Source organism: Manacus vitellinus, unplaced genomic scaffold, assembly GCF_001715985.3.
Source record: "Manacus vitellinus isolate BGI_N305 unplaced genomic scaffold, ASM171598v3 scaffold_16_pilon, whole genome shotgun sequence".
Taxonomy (NCBI): Eukaryota; Metazoa; Chordata; class Aves; order Passeriformes; family Pipridae; genus Manacus; species Manacus vitellinus.
Genome location: NW_021939189.1, coordinates 9,577,998 through 9,591,138, shown reverse-complemented (window position 1 = coordinate 9,591,138; position 13,141 = coordinate 9,577,998). Strand labels below are relative to the sequence as shown.

General features: G+C 38.5%; 1 protein-coding gene across 1 annotated transcript; it reads right to left on the bottom strand.

The window, feature by feature from the left end:
- Nucleotides 1–2,592: 2,592 nt before the first annotated feature.
- SAXO2 (stabilizer of axonemal microtubules 2) lies at nucleotides 2,593–13,007 on the bottom strand. The gene is made up of 4 exons (XM_029958785.1): nucleotides 12,920–13,007; nucleotides 6,910–7,156; nucleotides 5,511–5,713; nucleotides 2,593–3,900 (listed from the first exon to the last, which is right to left on the bottom strand). Exons 1-4 carry the CDS (start codon nucleotides 13,005–13,007, stop codon nucleotides 2,927–2,929), a joined length of 1,512 nt encoding a protein of 503 aa, XP_029814645.1. The 3' UTR covers nucleotides 2,593–2,926.
- Nucleotides 13,008–13,141: the final 134 nt, after the last annotated feature.

Genomic DNA, 13,141 nt, shown 5'->3' with positions numbered 1-13,141 from the left:
AGTTACATTTCTCTGCTGGGCCTTCACCAAGCAGGGTTCATTTAGATCCTACAGAACAGCTCCATGTTTTATATTTAGTGAGTGGTGAAAATAGCTACATGAAAAAGAAGTTGTTTCAGAATATCCAATATAGGTAATAGTCGTTAGAAAGAAGAGTCTCATAAACAGTATGAACAATAAAAGCCTTTAAAAAATTTTATTAAATAGAAAATAAATGTCTAGCAGTGGATGGTGGTGTTACAGAGTTATCCTAGATGGTAATATTGGCAAAGGTGCACGGGTCTGTTTAATTTTCCTTTGGTTCAGCAGTGCATTCCCTTTTTGCAGTCTTGAAAACAAAGTAAAGATTCTGTGCAGCCTGCTGCTGTATGGCAGAGTGCATGGAAAGCTCTTCTAGAATAGCAACTGAATCCATGAATAACTTCTCTGCTTTTACATCTTGGTTTAGCATGACATCATAAAATGCTTTTTTAACAGCTGTTATTTTGGAAAAATATTAGTTTTCCAGCCTGCTCTTCATTTGATCTGCATTTCAATAATATGTTGCTTATGAAAAAGTTGATATCAAGTATTGAATACTGTCTGAAGGTTTATAGTATCATTTGATGCTTTTTCTGGAAGCACCATCAATATGTTGTGGCTCTTTCAACTGTAAAGTAATAACGACTTCTCTCTTTCACTATTAAATTTAGGAGAAAACATTAAGGACAAAATGAAAGGCAATATGCCCCTCCACCCTAAAAGTCTTTAAACACATCTGCAGAGGAACTGTTAAATGTATCTGAATATGCCCTCCACTTCCTCTCAAAATTTTTGTACCGTGCTGGTAGGTGGCAGCAAATTACTTTCCATAACTTAGGGGAGGGAAGTGACTTCAGAACTGAAAAAACAGCTGTGTAAATTAAAAAAAGCATCTGGGCTCACTCACAGACTCAGAGGAAGAGCCATTTGGATCAGAACATGCAGGCACACGTAACTTCATGGATTCAGATTGCATTTCTCCCTCCCTAGAAAAGAGAGCTGGAAGGCATTAGGAGCTTCTGTAAACTGCTCAAGAGGTACCAAGGTTGTGTGCAGGATATGGACCTGAGTAGATGTAACTGTGCAAAGGTTTGACTTTGTTGTTTCCTCAGCTGTGGCCAGACAGAGATTGACTAAAAGGGGTGTTCATAAGTTTTTCTTCTGTGGTAAAGGAAGATGACAATGAGCTGGACTTTTCCCTGTCCTACTTTTAGGATCTCACAGATTTACATTGTCCTTGTTCATTCACAGTCTGAGGGACGTGAATAATCTTCAGAAAGAAAAGTATAACAATTGCTGTTTCATTAACAGAATAAGTCATATTACAAAACACAGTATGAAAAAAGAATTGTCTGAAAGTGACTGATGCTCTAATGATGTCTGGATCTCTCTCATGCAATGCTTTTGTGCACAGCTGATATGTCCAGTTCAGCTTTCTTGCTTTCATATGACCAAGTTCCTGCTTTAAAAATATTTCTATCGTTGCTCTTAGCCCTTTTATGATTGATTTTGTTTGTGAAGTACAGGCACATAATTTTGCAGAACTCTGTTCTACACCAATAGGCATAAGATATGCAATACTGAGAAAAAAATCATACTGGAGTACTGTGATAGAGCATGATAATACAGTTAATCATAGAACTATTAATTGGTTCATTTAGATTTCCCAAAATCAGCTAAGGATGTATAGAGAAAATACTAAATATCTCATACAGAAGCATAGTCATATAAAATGTCTGTAAAAAATTTGGTTTCTGTGTATTTGGAACAAGCAATTCTTTGAAGAGCAGACAGACTGAAGCCAGGCTGTCTACAGATTTTTACATCTTGGCTGATATTTCTTTTTTAAACTGAGTTTACACTATTTTCTGTTATCTCTACTTACACCTGTACAGTTTTCTGCCATTTTTTCCTTCAGACTGCCTCTGCAGTGAACTCGGGCAGTGATAACCAGCTGTTTATCTTTAAAAATCAGAGAGCACGATCAAACTGTGGTGGATGTTAACCTTTTGAGCCTGATTCTCTCTGCTTCCCCACCATCTACGTTAGAAATTAAAAAAAATAAAAATAAAATCTTTGCAATCTCATTGTGACATTTGATTGAATTTGTACACTGGGTTTAAAAATTACTTAACTGCTGAGGACACATGCACTGAGGGTTTCAGTGTGGCCAGAGCTTTGCATCAGTTTTGTTACTTTAGGAAGTAAGGCTGAAAGAGCATGATCAGGGAAATAAGAAAACAGAGTCTAATGATCTGCTTTTGGTGTTTGAATGGTTTCAACTACATGTACAGAAAAAGACCAAGGTTACTACTTGTTGATTGCTACCGGAAATTACAGTGTGACCTTTATACTCACTTTAGAATGGAATGAAGGAAAAGTAACTATGACTAAAGCTAAAGCCAGGTTTTTAGAAATGCGTCATGGCATTCTATCTTGTGATTTGGGCAGCAAAATGTAAAGAAGAAGACTTTACCAGATTACTGAGATTATTGCTGATTACTTAGATTATTATAGATAGCATTATTTGCATTCTGTAAAGGACATTACCATCAAAAGACACTTGCTATTTCACAAATACAATAATTTGGTTGCAGAAAATCTGGAAGAATTAAATGTGCAATACATATGCTTGAGATGGAGCATAATGATATCTGAGAATTCAAGGAAATCAGAATGTACAATCAAAAAAAGGACAGATACTATGTAAGATGTAGTATTCCTGGAGCATTTGGCAAACCTTTATTGGTCTTGTAATAAACTTCTGGTTTTGCTTTGGTTTTCTTCAAACTTCTAAAAGCAAAATTTGCGTTATTTAATTTGCTTTCAGTGTTATTTAAAGAAAAACTGAACAAGTTGGATTCCGATTTTTTCACCAGGGTGCTTGAAATATTGCACTTCAGTATTATGTCACAGCTACTTCGTTTGGAATAGGATTACAGTTTGGCTCGGAGGGTTCTGGACTCAAGTGGCGGAAGAATTGGTGACCCTGAGAATCTGTGTTTACATAGACATAACCCAGGTTAGAGGGATGATGTGCGGGACAGATCTCTGTTTTCTTTGGAGTGTAATCTATGCGATACAGAGTTTCATCTTGAAAAGGAACTGCATTTAGACCTACAGTATGTACAGGTTTGCAACTTTGAGCTGGAGTGCCCTGAAGTGGTATGTAGTGAGATCTGAATGTAGTTAAATCGGCAAATTTTCCCGTGGGTCTTTGAATTTCTTGTTCTTTCTTAATAAGCCCTCGCGGGCAGATGCTCCAAGGTTTAAAGTCTTCTCTTGTAGTAGTGTTCCCTTGAAAAGGGGCACTGATTCTTCTTCCATGAGGTGGTCTTATTGGGGCAGCAGGAGAAATCTTATGTGAAATGTAGTCAAGACGGTTTGTGGAGTTAAGATCCATCTTGTCTGTGGGTGGAACGTACTCTCTGGGTTTGCGGAACTCAGGCAAGGAAACCAGCACTGGCTGATAACGATCCTGGAATTCAGTGGTTCCATTAAAAGGAGCATCAGATCCAACTTTTCTATGTTCAGGCTTGCAGCTTTTTGCCTGTTGCCCAGGTGTCCCTTTGAAGTCTCTCTGGTGGGTTGTGAGATCTTCAAAGGGTTGGTCGCATGGCTTGTACTCTTCCTTTGGTCTTACGAATCGTGGTTCCATCTCATGAACAACATAAGCAGTGCGATGGATGGTGTTCCCATCGAAAGGCCCATCTGGCAGCTTGGCTGCAGGAGGTTTAAAACTTTCTGGGGGATTCGGTTCCCTAGGAATGTAGTCATCTTGAAACGTGGAAGGATTTCCAAACCTCTCTGTAGGTGGCTGGTACGTCTGCTCCACCTTACAAGATTCCGTTCTTTGAGCTTCCCATAACCTATAGTCATCTGTAAGGTAAAAACAAAATTCCACCATACAGGTGTTCTTAAGACTATTCCTTTAAAATTAAGACAAATTCTTCTGGTATTAAATCTTGCAAAACAAAGAAAATGGATGTAAGTGAGAATGATAATTTTATCTGCATGTTCGTGATACGGCAAAACTGTCTTCTATTATAGTGTGTAATTAACAGACAGAAGTGTACATGATGCCTTGTTTTGACTATTTTCTCAAGGAAAAAAAATTTTGCATGTGCTTATTTAGTGTGTGCTTTATACAGAAAATAGCCCTATACAAGTTTTATATACAATATCTTCCATTTTACTTAGAAGTTTATGCAAGTATACAAGAGTGAAAGGAACCTTATAGGTCAATGGGTCATGTTCACTACTGCTTGATAGAATCATCTCTTAATTTCCATATCAACGTTACATCCTTTTAAAGCTTCTTGGGATTTTTGTTTTCTTTGCCAGACTGTTCTGCTATAGTTACAAAACTTACCAAACTTACTGCCCAGTCTAAACTTCTTCACAGGCAGTTGAAATCAGTTTTTTGGGTTGCAATTCCTGTACTTAGTTTCAGTTCTTTTTCACTCCTTCATCCTTACTCCCTGTTTCATGTTGCTAACATGCATTTTAAATTTTAAAAAGCAATTGCATGCTGTCTAAGTTGTGTGCTGGGACAAGGCTAATTTATTCATTATTTGCTAACTTACTACTTATGTGCATGCTAAATAGAAATATTTACATTTCCTTGTAACTATTTACAATTAATAAATATAAATAGAATGTATTTACATGAATGCATTTCTGTCTAGCAGAGGCCTAAGCTTGAAGAAGCTAGTGCAGTATAACTGATTTTAAAGAGACTGTTTTCTTACATTTTATCCTTCCAGCTCTTCTGTCACTGCTCTCTCCTCTGCTCATTTCACACCAGGAATTCTAACTTCCTGTTTTAATACCCACATCTGATCCTTTTTATTTCAACTATCTCTTTGATACCAATGGTATCGTAATGTGGAACATCTTGATTTTCAGTAGATTGTATCTTGTAATTTATTTCTACTTACTTTTAACTGGCAAAAATGCAGTACATGAAACAAATTCAGTAACATATGTATAAAATTCTCTAGTGGTGTAAAGTTTATCAAGGTCACTTCCCAGAATGACACAAAAGGAGATTTAGCTCCTTTCTGCTGACTGTTGTAATAGAATAATTTGTGTCAAGACAGATCCTTACTAGGATGATATATACACAAGCTATAACATACACAAGCAGAAATCCAAAATCCACTTTTGACCTACTCTGTGGCAAAATATGTCACATGAACTAAAACTAACTGAAAGATATATTGCACTCTAATTGCCTGAGATAGCCTAACCAAGTGTATGTTAGAATTTCCTTCTAGCCAAGAAAACCTCAGAGAGGGCTTTTCGTTTAGAACAATGAACGTCACTCCTGAACAACTGGAGTGCTCAACATTTTAAGGCATTATGACCTGCTTTCTGTTATGTCTTACTCTGTCCCAAACTAACAAATCCAGTTTCTAATGTAGATTATTCAGAATACTCCCTTCATCTTGGTTATTTCTTTTTCTATAGGTGGCATATCTCATTACCTCGATAGGTTGGTATGGTATCCAATTTTGCATCTGTAGTGTGTTTTCTCTCTCGAGGTCTTGCTAATGTCACTGGTCCTACTTTATGAGGATTATAATCTCTCTGGTATATGGTCCCCAGGTCAATCTTTCCTGACTTTGGTCTGTATTCTGCTGGTGCCCGAAAAGGTCTCTTCACAACATCATATGGTAAATAATCAGTTCTGAAGTGGGGAAAAAGAAAAGACTGGTTAAAAAAACCTACTTTTTTTTCCCTGAAGAAGTCAGGTTTTTTCCACTATATGGAAAAATGACAGCTTAAGATGTTTACTCTGAAAAATCATCCTGGTGTCATATGTTAGAGGGGTAGCACAGAGGGAAGCAAACTATAGTACATAAATTCAAGGGGCTCTGATGCATGATAGAGCCTTTTTTCAAAGGTAAGTGGTGAAGCAACTTTTTCAACACTCTGAATCTCACACACAGGTTAAAAATAATATTTAAAATATCTGAAAGGAGATTTAGAAAGTTGCTGTAATTTTGCAAAGAAATGATTCAGGAAGCAGAAGCAGAGCAAAGCTCAAACTACTATGAGGGGTAGCATTTACTAATGGCATGAGGAGAATGGAATATAATCAGAAACATAATTCCACTGTTTTTATATGGGCACATTACATTAAAAGGGTGTATATTATATATATGGGTGTCTAAACAGTCCATACAGCTCATGACCAATCTGACAGAATGGCATTTGGGTTTTTTATTTATGTCTCTTTTTTAATAAACAAAGAAGTTTCACCTGTTGCCCTCATAGCTTAAAAGAAAAATAATAATGGAAAAAGTAAAGGTTGGTGTGCCTGTCACATCATTAACAATGAATAAGTGATATCTTTTTCTCTTTGATAGATGCTCTCTAATTCTGTAAGCTTAACATCAGAGTCTGTGCACTGACAGAACTCCTAAACCCCTTTACAGCTTGCTTTCTTGAAACTAATAATTTAGAACTATGAATTTAAAAAAAAATCCTTTTTCTTAAGATTTCATTTTCCCACTATCTCAGATTCCACATGTGTATTACAGAAAGTTCCCCAGCTTGCCAGCTTTTCAGGCTCCACAAGACCTAGATTTCCTAAAGAGGCTGAAAACAAAGACAAAAATTTTACATTATCTTTACAGGCTAAAGGATGCTGTAAATAACACAAATCTTTCTGCACGTGTGCTTTGCTATTTTTTACAACCTTTCTGTGGCAACTGTATTTCTGTACTCAAAATCCATACCTTAAATATGCAAAAAGCGTAAAGGATGCAACGGTTGCATTTTGACAAGACAGCAGTGCACTGTTTAGTTCCCCCCTTAAAAAAAGAAAGCATGGAAAACTTCACAGAGCAGTGGTAAAACGCGTTGCTTCAACATATTTACTTAAATATGGAGATTCCGTCCATTTTGCCGCGGTGCTGTTGGAACTCAGGTTTCGGCTTACAGCTGCTGGGCGGGCAGATGTTGCCATAGCCGAGGTAGTTGTCCACATACTCGGTTCTGTGGCTCGGTGGCAGCCCATCGTCGTAAATCTTCGTGCGTTTGTGGCAGCAGCGATGGCGCCTGGGCAAAACACAGCGGGGGAGATCGGTCGGAATAGTTTCGTTGCAGGGGAAAACCCACACACCATCTACCGGGAGTGAGTGACAAACGGGGAAGATCGAACAGTGTCAGTAGGTTTGGTTTAAAATCTTAGTTCTGAGTGAGAAAACCACAAAATGTTGATGGCTGATGGCCCGGGTCCCAGAGCACAGCACACTAATACATCAATAAAAACAGTATCAGATGTGAGTTAGTCCTTGCTACAGAGTACAAGGGATGGACAGAGTTGAACTCAGTCCTCTCAATGATGCTACCACCAGGATGGCTTTCCTCTCTTGTCTTTAGTCTTTATCAATATTATTAGTTTTACTTGTAAAGATTGCTAACTACATTTCTTGTCTCATACTGCCTCTTTTTTACTGTATTCCCTTATCACTTGTCTTTTTATTTCTGTACATCTCACCTATTTTCACCACTATCGTTAATACTTTCTGACTAAAATTTTAGTGGTGTGGAATCTCTGGTGTTCTGCAGACCATTTCTGACTTTTAACCCTTTTTTTCTCCAAGGACTGACTGAATTCTATCCCAAATCCATGTTTATTTAGAAGTAAACATCTCTTTTTCTTAATAGGTTTTATTTCAATTACACCTGCTTGTCATTGATGCCTAAATCAATGACACCATTGTGCTCAAAGGTATACCATGACAATTCTTGACTTACACCTTGTTGTTTTGCATAACTCATAAAATTAAAATTTACATGTTATTATTGTTTTGAAAATCTTGTTATATTCATTCTAATTTGCATAAAACCCATCTCTCTGGCTGAAGTGATTGTTGTTTGAGCTCTCCCTCAAGGAAATATGTAACAAAAGATCTTCCTCCTTCTGGCTGACAACTTGCAATACTGGTTCAGATAATAGCAAAGGGAAAAAAACAGTAAATAATTTTTCAAATAAAAAGTATTGTAAAATTCTGTACGTGAAAAGCAAAAGTATCTAAAAATCCAGAAGGGTAAAAGTGTACAGCTCTGACTGAGTACAAATAAATTCAAGTCTCAGGAAGGTAGATATCCAAGGAATAGTTCAAAGGTATGTGGAGAAATTTAGCTAGCACTCACTACCAAAAAGAAAAACAATAAATTAAAGCAAGGTAAAATGGAATACAGAAACAGACACGAAGGACTCCTGTTGGGAAAATGGAAAAATGAAAATGGAAAAACCACTACAAGAAGTTATCTGAGACTGGAGATCCTAAAGCTGGGATTAGTTTGTGCTGCCTGAATTTGCCAGCTCAGTAGTTCAAAAAATGAGAAATGAAGTAGCCCTGTCTAAGAATCCAGATCCTTTCAAAGCCCAAGGTCCTTACTCCTTTTCAATCAAGTCAAGTAACAACTGAGAGATCTTTTCAGAACTTAGAAGGAAAAGGAAAAAGGAAGAAGAGGGAAAGAACAGGAAAGGTAGGAAAACAAGGAGGTAAGTGTGTGCTATTTCTCAGCACAGTGTTTGCTTGTCATTACATTTGTCATGAAACTCAGTTTTCACCTTTGTAATGTTTTTTTCAGAAAGTATAAACAGCATATGCTGTGTCACAGAGCTTCTAAAAGTAACAGCTATGCAGAAACAAAAAACATTGGATGCTTTGAAAGCTAGTTGAAATATAGGTTATCAAAATATAATGTTCTTCTTGTATTTTTTTGGCATAAAATTCAAAGGAGTTTGAAACAAACACTATTCATCTGCAAAAACTTCACTGTGACAATCTTCAGTTTGCCATATGCTGATCCAGACCAATCATGAAACAAAAAAGCCTCCTCTCCTCTAGTGTCACCAGTCTTTAAGGACTGAACTCTGAATATTTGCGAAGCAGGGTTGTCAGTATTGCTGAATGGACATGCTACAAACAAAAACAGACACCAGAAAAATAATTACTTGCAGAGTGACCCTGTAGTTCTTGGTAGCTTTAACCCAGAAATGGAAGTTATCTACTCTCTCTCTCTCCAAGAAAAGAGATTTTTGTGATTTTATTAGAATTCGTGGCTGATCTAAAAATGTCCTTCATCCCAGTCATTTCTAGTATATGAAATAATTCTGAGCAGACTCTATGTACAGAATTACTTTGAATCACATGAGACTGCTCAGGAAGATCCTCCATCCTACTCTGTGTTGTGAAAGTACTTTCAGTGGGCCTAAATAACAATGTAAAATTACCTTAATATCAATGTGAATTTGACTTGGAGAAGAGATCAGGGTATTTTCGGTAAACCGATAAATCTACTCCAGGATGTTGTCCAGCAGCTAAAGCTAAAGTTTTCATTTAGATAATAACTTTATATAGGCCATCACAATGCTACAAATCCTCAGAGAAGACAGATTGCAGCTCTGATAAATGAAATATGTTTGGCCAGAACTCCTTGAAACACTGATTATTTTTAACTTGTTGTTCCTTGTATTTATCTTAATTTCAACCCCAGAGTTACTGATTATTCAAACTAATTTGGTGAGAATGTGCCTTTTCCCATGACTGACTGGTGCCTGCTTTGATGGATTATTATTCTTTCTCTTCTTTGAGGGAAACCAACTAACTTGTGGCTTGCATAAGGTCTGAACAGAATCTCAGCTAACTAGAAGTGACAGTGTATGAGCTCTCTAGTGCCAAATGCTGTTGTTCTGGTTATTTTAATAGAATGTTGGTGCATTTCACTTATTTAGGGCCTGGCATACATACGTTTGTTTTTATGCAATGCTAGATAGACCCTTGAAATTTTCCCACAAATCCTTTTCCTCCCAGAGAACTAGACTAATAATGAGAAAAGTTTAATGTTTATCATAATAAAAAACTTATTAAAGCCCCCCCCAACTCAAAACTTTTATTTTTTAACTGCCAGTACACATGCTGTGGTCTGAAAGACAGAAATGATGGATGGACACTATTTTTGGGAGTTATCTACTTTCCTAATGTTGACAGGAGATCTGGTCGGTTTTACTGGGGGTTTATGTTATTTCCATGTGGTCAGTATGATGGCTTATTTTAGAGATATTTTAGAGAGATCTTCCTCTTTCCTTCTAATTTACATTTATTCCAGAATCTAGATCTTTATGATAATGATAACAAAAATGCAGTAAGTGAGGGGTAGCTGACAGACAGAGAAGATAAAGCAGTAGTTTATTTTTGTACCTCAAAACTAAACTTTTATGCTTTTGTAAGCACCTTTCATGTATCTTTTATGCTTTTGTATGCATCTTTGTATACATCTTATGTATCATTTATAGCAGACAAATACTATTCTTGAGTGCAGAGAGGTCATCTCCCACAGAGGCTTTTTTCTTCTTTGGAAGCCAGATTTTACATCCTGTATTAGAGAAGGCAGAATAAAGTTCTGTTGTACTGGCTTTTCTCCCTGTATTTATAAGTTTTTTTAGTGTTTTTTTTTTTCTTCTGGGAAAAACTAGGAAAGATTGTTTCCTGTTATTTTATTATTTAGAATTAAGCAGTAATTTTATGTCCACAAAATTTTCTGCAAATAGCTAAATGATAATTTGTACAAAACATTAGATCTTTATATTTGCTTTGAAATCTCTTCTAGGATGTTTATGCATTCCAATATCCAGGTAACACTGCCAAGTGACCAGCCTTCCCCTAAAAACAGAAACACTATACACTGAAGCAAACACAGTGTGCTGCCTAAACTAATAATGGCTTAAGATTCTATTGACTGTAAAAACTTCAGTGATGTTTGTTTTAAACCACAAGCTTTCTGCATGTTTAATTCAATTATTTGTATTATTAAACTAGGTTTTTGGATTGAGAATTTTCAGTTGAGTTGAACCTTATTTTGTGCTCTCTCATTGTGTTATCTCACCATCTTTATACTTGAGCCTAAGCCAGATTTGTTATCTCATCATGAAAACAATGCTTTCCAACTCTTCATTAATCTAGGACTTTTGAAACAATTTTATGGGGCAAAATTCGCCAGAGTCTCAGCCAAAAATAATGTGAGGAGCTCACTGCCTGCCTCTGATCTCTGTCTACAGATTAGAAAAAAGGTGACTCATCAACAGATAGACAGAAACATATAAAGAGTGTGTCTGCTGCAGACCTTGATATGAAACCTGTAGTTCATGGTACCCTTTGCAGCCATAGGGTTGGCCCAGTACTCCAAAAAAAAAATTGAGCCCACTCTTGGGATCTTACTATGATTCTTCTTGTATATAGTTGTTAGATCTTTTTTTAATACTGAAGACTGAATCTTTGAATCCTATGATGATTATTTTTCTGGTTTTGGTTTGGTTGTTTGGGCTTTTTTTAAGAAGAAATTAGGAAATTGAAAATATTAACAGTTGTGACTGATACCTATAAACATATGGCTGAATTTTGTGAGGTTTAAGTCCCTTATTATTTTGAGAAACCTGACTTGTGAATTTTTTTCCCTATGGCATAAATAATATTGCTTATAGACCTGAAATAGTTATTTTAAACAAAAAAAACGTCTACTGTACCCTCTTGTGCCAGCCTCCCTGGGCCAAAGAGGCTATAGGACAATGATGAACTGTTTCTCTCTATGTGGGACCATTGAATGTGAAGAAATAGTGGTGTTTCATTTCACAGTGGCGAGTGCTGCTGGGTGTGAGGGCAGAAAGGCAGATCTAATAAACCTCTCTTAAAGGCTGCAGTGCTTGCACAGGTTTCTTACAAGGCTATGAGAACTCATCCAAGGGTTCCTTTCGTGCAGTCCTTCAATGGGAGCTGGCTTTATGGAAAAGCCTGATCCTGACATTTAGTTTGGGTGGCTTTCAAAGACTCTCTCCATTGTGTTCCATTTTAGTGCATTTAAGATCTTCTTTTACCCCTACCTGATTAAAATGTAAACATACTGCTTCATATTTACTGAGAAGATCCCTTTCTAGAAAAGAGGGAAGCCTGAAACTGTTGAAATGGGGCTGTTACTCATTTTCCACCTTCCCACTGCTAAAAATATTAGCTGTGACCAGGCAAGGGACCCCCATGTAACCCATGGTGTGTGAGGGGAGGTGAGATCAAGGGTGACTTTGTGAGGTGGGCCCGGAGTGCTGAGTGGCCCCACTGCCACCTCCTGGGGGAGGACCCCCACTCTGCTGGGGCCCTGAGGCCCCATCACCCTCCCCACTCCCTGGTGGCCTGGGGCACTGCTCACAGAATTAGCCAGGTTGGAAAAGACCTCTGAGGTCATCAAGTCCAACCTGTGACCAAACATCACCATGTAAACTAGACTGTGGCACCAAGTGCCACATTCAGCTTTTCCTTAAACACCTCTGGAGACAGTGACTCCACCTCCCTGGGCAGTTCATTCCAATGTCTAGTCATCCCTTCTGTGAAGAAATTCCTCCTAATGTCCAACTTAAACCTCCCCTGGCACAGCTTAGGGCTGTGTCCTCTTATTCTGTCACTTGTTGCCTGGGAGAAGAGAATGTCCCTACCTGGCTACAATCTCCTTTCAGGGAGCTGTACAGAGCTATAAGGTCACCTTGAGCCTCCCTTTCTCCAGGATAAACAACCCCAGCTTCCTCAGCTGCTCCTCATGGGACTTGTGCTCCAGACCCTTCACCAGCCTCATTGCCCTTCTCTGGACTCCCTTCCAGCACCTCAATGTCCTTCCTGAATTGAGGGGCCCAGAACTGGACACAGCACTGGATGTGTGGCCTCACCAGTGCCGAGTCCCTGGTCCTGTTGGCCACACTATTCCTGACACAGGCCAGGAGCCATTGGCCTTCTTGACCACCTGGGCACACTCTGCCTCATGATCAGACGCTGTCAAACAGCACCCCCAGGTCCTTTTCTGCTGGGCCACTTTCCAGCCGCTCTGCCGCAACCTTGTAGCGCTCCATGGGGTTGTTGTGACCCAAGGACAGGACCCGGCACTTGGCCTTGTCGGACATCACACCGTCGGTCTCGACCCATCGCTCCAGCCCGTCCAGGTCCCTCCGCGGAGCCTTCCTGCCCTCCAGCAGATCGTGGTGCCGGCCGCGAATCTGCTGGGAGCGGAACCTACTCACCCGCAGGAGCAGATCTCACACAGGCAGCGCGGCGGCCCC

Bases quoted from the DNA above. Each gene is read 5' to 3' on its own strand.
- SAXO2 (XM_029958785.1), bottom strand. From the start codon at position 13,007: ATGGGTCGAGACCGACGGTGTGATGTCCGACAAGGCCAAGTGCCGGGT. The intron at 7,157-12,919 runs GTTGCGGCAGAG...CACTCCCGGTAG, and splicing joins ACCCCATGGAGCGCTACAAG to ATGGTGTGTGGGTTTTCCCC. The intron at 5,714-6,909 runs GTAAATATGTTG...TCCCCACTTCAG, and splicing joins GACGGAATCTCCATATTTAA to AACTGATTATTTACCATATG.